Source organism: Diaphorina citri, unplaced genomic scaffold (genome assembly GCF_000475195.1).
Source record: "Diaphorina citri unplaced genomic scaffold, Diaci psyllid genome assembly version 1.1 scaffold311, whole genome shotgun sequence".
NCBI lineage: Eukaryota > Metazoa > Arthropoda > Insecta > Hemiptera > Psyllidae > Diaphorina > Diaphorina citri.
In genome coordinates, this window is record NW_007377746.1 from 270,658 (window position 1) to 276,579 (window position 5,922).

The following is a 5,922-nucleotide window of genomic DNA, read 5'->3' on the forward strand; positions in this document are numbered from 1 at the left end:
AAAACCAAAAAATGGGATTTTTTTTTTTTTTTTTTTTTTTTTTTTTTTTGTCACGTAATTACACACTTCAATATTGAGCTGTTGACGTTGACTAAACCTCTTCACCTTGTCGATCGAGGGTGTCGATTTTGTGTGAACACAGCTTTGTAATTTAGTCGTTCGCACCGAAATCCCCATTATGGATCAATAATGTGTTAGAATAGGTTACTTACCTCGTGATATTTTATTTAGAGCACAGCTTCCATCTTCCCTAGATTACCTGTGGGAAACACCCCTCACTCCCTTGGGCTTTCTCCTATCCTATCCTTCTTCTCTTTGATTTAGGGACAAAAGGACCTCCATTTGTTACAAACTTCTTAGAAAAAAGAGTCACTATTCCTACCTGTTCTATAGCTTAAATCTCCTATGATCGAGTTTTGAACTTTCTTCAGGCGCCAGTTCTGTCGAAGTCGCAGCAACTCAATGTGAAAATCAGGCACGGAAGCTCGATTCCTAGCTGCTTCCGACTGGCTTGCTCTCAATCTCTCTGCAGCCTGGAGCAAGACAGAACCCGCCCCTGCCAGTGCCTGAAAGCAAAACATGGGGAGATTTTATTTTGAGCAATAGTAGGTCCCGACTGTGCTTCGTTCGTGCGGTTATGAGATCATTAAACGCTTTCTCATTCAGGATAGCTTTTATCAATTCATCATCAAATAGAATATCATTTCCTGAGCTCCCTTTCCCCACTGCTTCGTTCGTGCGGTAATGAGATCATTAAACGCTTTCTCATTCAGGATAGCTTTTATCAATTCATCATCAAATAGAATATCATTTCCTGAGCTCCCTTTCCCCAACGCTAAATGTTCGGGATTGTTGGAATGTACACAGCTTTGTTTCGCCTTCAATTCATTTCCATTGGCAACATGGACGTCATCATCCTCATCGTTTCTCAGACATGGAGTGCAAGGGTTTTCAGACTTTTCAGTCGTTAATATATGTTCAGTGACGCGTTCTTTCGGAGGTTTGGTGACCGGAACATAGCAAGGCGTAACACTCGGGCTCGTGGTGGATCCTTCGAAATCCGACGACTTTTTCCTACCAATCAGTCGTTTTCTGGTGTCCCTCTCGTCCTGGTAAACACAGGGTGGGATCGTTGTTAGAATATGCTCGTCGTCACAGTTTGTGGTTGGTTTAGTCGCGGGAACGCAACTCGTAGTACTTTCTTCAGTGATAGTTGTGTCTGCGTTGAATGAACCTAGTTTCCCATTGGTGTTTATTACTTTCTTAGGATTCGTTTCGAGATTACTCTTAGCATCACGATTCTCCTGATCATCATCAATACTATCCTCAACACAATGACAAGTTACTCCCGCAGTTGAATCACATTTCGTCTTCTCCGATAATTCTTCCATGTCTCTCGTATCTTTCGCGGAAAAGTTATCCTTGAACTTTTTCTTGGATTTGAGAATTTTCTCGTGTGATGTGAAGCTAGAAATCTTGGAAGGTACCATTGCTTGTAATGACGTCCCGTGATCTTCTTGTCCTGAGATGGAATTTTTCTCGAGACTCTGTGGGACGAAATCCATTATATTGTTGATCCGTATGGTTTAAATTTTAAATCCATCTCTGTACCTACCTTAAGTCTATAACATAATTTCAAAAGTTCTTTTTGTGCAAATCTTGTGGCGTCCTTACTAGAGTACTACCTATAAATAAATTTCTTACTGAACATTGCGGAAAATTCTGATTCAGCAAAAAATATATCCCTCCACTTTTTTTACCTTTTAAATTGATTTTTTTTGCCTCTTACCTTCACCAGTTGAGCGAAGCCCTCTCTCTCGTCGCTCCCGACTGCCATGTTGCCAGATGGAACGCTGTCACTTTTGATCCCCACTAGGATGGTCAACACAACCGGTTTGCTTTTGTTGGCAACGTTTATTTTCCATCCCACCGTGCGGTTGTGTGCGTCAGACAAAACTAGAAGAAAGCCAGTCGTTCCAAGAACGAACATTATCCGTTCAGGATAAAATCCGCTCCGGGCGGGAATCGAACCCGCGATTTAGTTTGTAATTTAGCTTAAATATGTATGCTATCGTTTTCTTCATTTCAATGTAGCCTGTGAAAGTGCGTGTGTAATGCGTTTAGCTTTATCATGAAAAAGGTCAAATAATCTGTCTCCAGCCAATAAAACCAAGGACCTACCTCCCGCAATAGTTGATGTAGTGAATGTTCTAACACATGATCATGTTCAGACTTGGGAGGTAAGGAACTAGTGCTGCCATCTTTGTTCTTCTTATCACTACCCGTACTATGACAAAGACCAATGATCAGCTGAATGCCGGGAAGTACCTGGTGGACAGAAAACAAGGTAATGGGTAAGTAATCTTCGTGGCCATCTCCTCATTTCTTATTTTAAACTAGTGGTTGACCCGGCCTTTGTACGGGATCAGCGCGGCGTAAGAGGCATGACTTTGAAGCGCCGCCAATTTGAATCGCGATGGAATGTGACAATTTCAAGCAGCCTATGTCACCCTCAGAACTGTTCTTAACAATCACAAAAAAATTTAATCAAAATCGGTCGAGCCGTTTTCTCGTGAAAAGAGGACAAGTAAAGGTCTATTTCGGCGTAACAGACAGACATAGGTACATACACACAAAAAACTTCCTATTTTATGACTATTTTATAGAAATTCACAAAATTACACAGTCTACCATTATCATGATGAAAAAAATTACTTCCTTACCGTTGCCATAATCTGGTTACCCACGACCATATGAGGTATGGGCGCCTGTAGTTGCACAGCCTCCTTGGCCAGTTGTGCAAACAGCTCCTTACAGAACAGAACATTCTGTGCGGCCTCCAGCTTCTGTTGCCAATGCATGTCAGGATTCGCCGTAGAGGGAGAAGAGCCCAGCAGGTTGATCGAGGCAGAACACAGGTCCTCTTGATCTAAGAATAGGGGACGGGACGTAAAGGTAATTCAAAAAAGTTTCAATTTTTATTTTGAACTCTGTGCTGAAATTTTGATCAAACACTTAAAGGAAACTCGTCCAGTAAATTTAGGGCCCTTTTTCTAGGTAAGTTCTACAATAGATGATATATATTAGAAAACAAGGTAATGGGTACCTAAGTAATCTTCGTGGCCATCTCCTCATTTCTTATTTTAAATTAGTGGTTGACCCGGCCTTTGTACGGGATCAGCGCGGCGTAAGAGGCATGACTTTGAAGCGCCGCCAATTTGAATCGGGATGGAATGTGACAATTTCAAGCAGCCTATGTCACCTTCAGAACTGTTCTTAACAATCACAAAATCGGTCGAGCCGTTTTCTCGTGAAAAGAGGACAAGCAAAGGTCTATTTCGGCGTAACAGACAGACATAGGTACTCGTACATACACACAAAAAAACTTCTCACTGTTTTATGACTATTTTATAGAAATTCACAAAATTACACAGTCTACCATCATCATGATGAAAAAAAATTACTTCCTTACCGTTGCCATAATCTGGTTACCCACGACCATATGAGGTATGGGCGCCTGTAGTTGCACAGCCTCCTTGGCCAGTTGTGCAAACAGCTCCTTGCAGAACAGAACATTCTGTGCGGCCTCCAGCTTCTGTTGCCAATGCATGTCAGGATTCGCCGTGGAGGGAGAAGAGCCCAGCAGGTTGATCGAGGCAGAACACAGGTCCTCTTGATCTAAGAATAGGGGACGGGACGTAAAAGTAAGTCAAAAAAGTTTCAATTTTTATTTTGAACTTTGTGATGAAATTTTGATCAAACACTTAAAGGAAACTCGTCCAGTAAATTTAGGGCCCTTTTTCTAGGTAAGTTCTACAATAGATGATATATATTAGGGTAGGTAAAACATTATGAATAAAAGGTCGATTAATACGTAGAAAGTTGTGAAAAATACAAATCTGAAGACAAAACTCCGAAAAAAATAACTTTAAAAGGTAACAATAGAAGTCATGAGCACAAAAGCATTACACTAGTGTCGTCAGCAAGTGAGCTTACTTGGGGAAGCTGACATCATCGCGACATCATCGCGCACGGGAGACATCATCGCGCACGGGAGCGTAGTCTTGGTCGTGACGTCCAGATACAAAATTTACCGGTATTTTTCTAATCGATTTATCTCGGGATTATAGAAGAAAAAGAAAAATTCCCTAGTCCCTCATTTTTTCCTGCTCTACAACTGTAAAACCTCGCCTGAATAATGAACATAAGGTCTATTCACTAGGTAGTTACCTTTCTGACATAGCACCATAATGTAGGCCACACCCTGAAGTTCAGTAGGTACGGTGACTCGTAGTGCTGACAAAGGTTTCTGTATAGGAGGCCCGCCTGAGGTGCTAGGAGATGGAGGTGGACTCACTTTGTCCACCTGATCGTCCTCTGCTTTTGTCACTTCGAACACGCCTGTCTGCATGAACTTTGATCCGGCTGAAATTGTAGGGAGAGAAATTTATATTTTTTGTGATAATACCTATAACACAAGAAAAGGCATTTTTTTTTCGTCACGTAATTACATACTTCAATATTGAGCTGTTGACGTTGACTAAAACCGTACACTGCCTAAACATAGATTCACCTCTTCACCTCGTCGATCGAAGGCGTCGACTATGTGTGGACACAGCTTTGTAATTTAGTCGTCTGCGCTGAAATCCCCATTAATGGATTAATAATGTGATAGAATAGGTTACCTCGTGATATTTTATTTAGAGCACATCTTCCCTAGATTACCTGTAGGAAACACCCCTCACTCCCTTAGGCTTTCTCCTATCCTATCCTTCTTCTCTTTGATTTCGGGACGAAAGGACCTCCATTGTTAATTTGTTACAATTCCCTCTATCAAAACTTCTTAGAAAAAAGATTCAATATACCTACCTGTTCTATAACTTAAATCTCCTATGATCGAGTTTTGAACTTTCTTCAGACGCCAGTTCTGTCGAAGTCGCAGCAACTCAATGTGAAAATCAGGCACGGAAGCTCGATTCCTAGCATTTTCTCCTTATTTTTCAGATTGAACATTTTCAACCAGCTGATGTCAGTCTGGTTAGAATAGAATTCAACCCTACTGTTCCCCATTGTAGTTTAGCCACACTTATTGGGCTGTGCATACGAGTCAAATTACAAAGAAATTTGACAGAGAAAATAAAGCTCAGTATTTTTATCAAGAAAGGGGCCCATGACACAGAGGCAGAAAGTAAGTAGTATTTTTTATAAAATTATATAAAAAATATAAAACTAAAAGTTTGAAGAATCAATCATGCTTCACACAGAAGGTCCTGGCTTTAATTCAGCATCGAGGAAAAAAAAAAAAAAAATGCAAGGACAAATCTTTCAATAAATTTATTTTCCTCTATTATTTCAGTTAACAAACAAATCAATGACAAAGAACGAGTGGCAGCAGCAATGGAAGTGCCATCATTATCACAACTAGTTGAGCAGTGTATTCAAGAAGATGACAACTGAGCAATATTCCCTCACCCCTGGGTCTATATCTCATATTACCTCTGAGAATGCATGGAGATCGCTTGGGTATAGTCTCTAACCATGCTTAGAGGTACCATGTGACTGACTGGGTCTATATCTCATATTACCTCTGAGAATGCATGGAGATCGCTTGGGCATAGTCTCCAACCATGCTTAGAGGTACCATGTGACTGTCTGACTGTAACATGAGATTTTAGACTCAGCCTCAACGGACGTAATACTTTATTGTGTATTAAATATAGACTGATTTATTTCTCTTCTAGAACATAGGGTAGGTTATTTAAGGACTCCTAGCCCTTGAAGTCTAGTTGGTATTACACTGGTCTGTAAGCTCAAGAGGTACAAGTTCGATTCCCGACACGAATTTAAAATTACTTACGATTTTTCGATTTTGTATAGGGTACTCAGACTATTGTCAAGAGTTGAGTAACATCCTGAATTAAT

General features: G+C 40.6%; 2 protein-coding genes across 2 annotated transcripts in view; one reads left to right on the forward strand and one right to left on the reverse strand.

Annotated features, from left to right (window-relative positions):
* LOC103507402 (mediator of RNA polymerase II transcription subunit 17) overlaps positions 1-5,922 on the reverse strand; it is a gene marked incomplete in the record, with an annotated part of 26,945 nt that overhangs the window by 19,170 nt on the left and 1,853 nt on the right. The window contains 4 exon segments of the mRNA XM_026822282.1: positions 2,182-2,328; positions 2,724-2,929; positions 4,231-4,425; positions 4,870-4,979. Of these exon segments, the coding sequence (XP_026678083.1) occupies positions 2,182-2,328; positions 2,724-2,929; positions 4,231-4,425; positions 4,870-4,979 (658 nt within the window).
* Positions 4,999-5,880, forward strand: LOC108252164 (MIP18 family protein galla-1-like; the record flags this gene model as incomplete). Its single annotated transcript, XM_017443304.2, has 3 exons — positions 4,999-5,188; positions 5,357-5,548; positions 5,638-5,880. Coding segments are annotated over 2 exons (291 nt in total), but the record flags the coding sequence as incomplete, so codon positions are not given.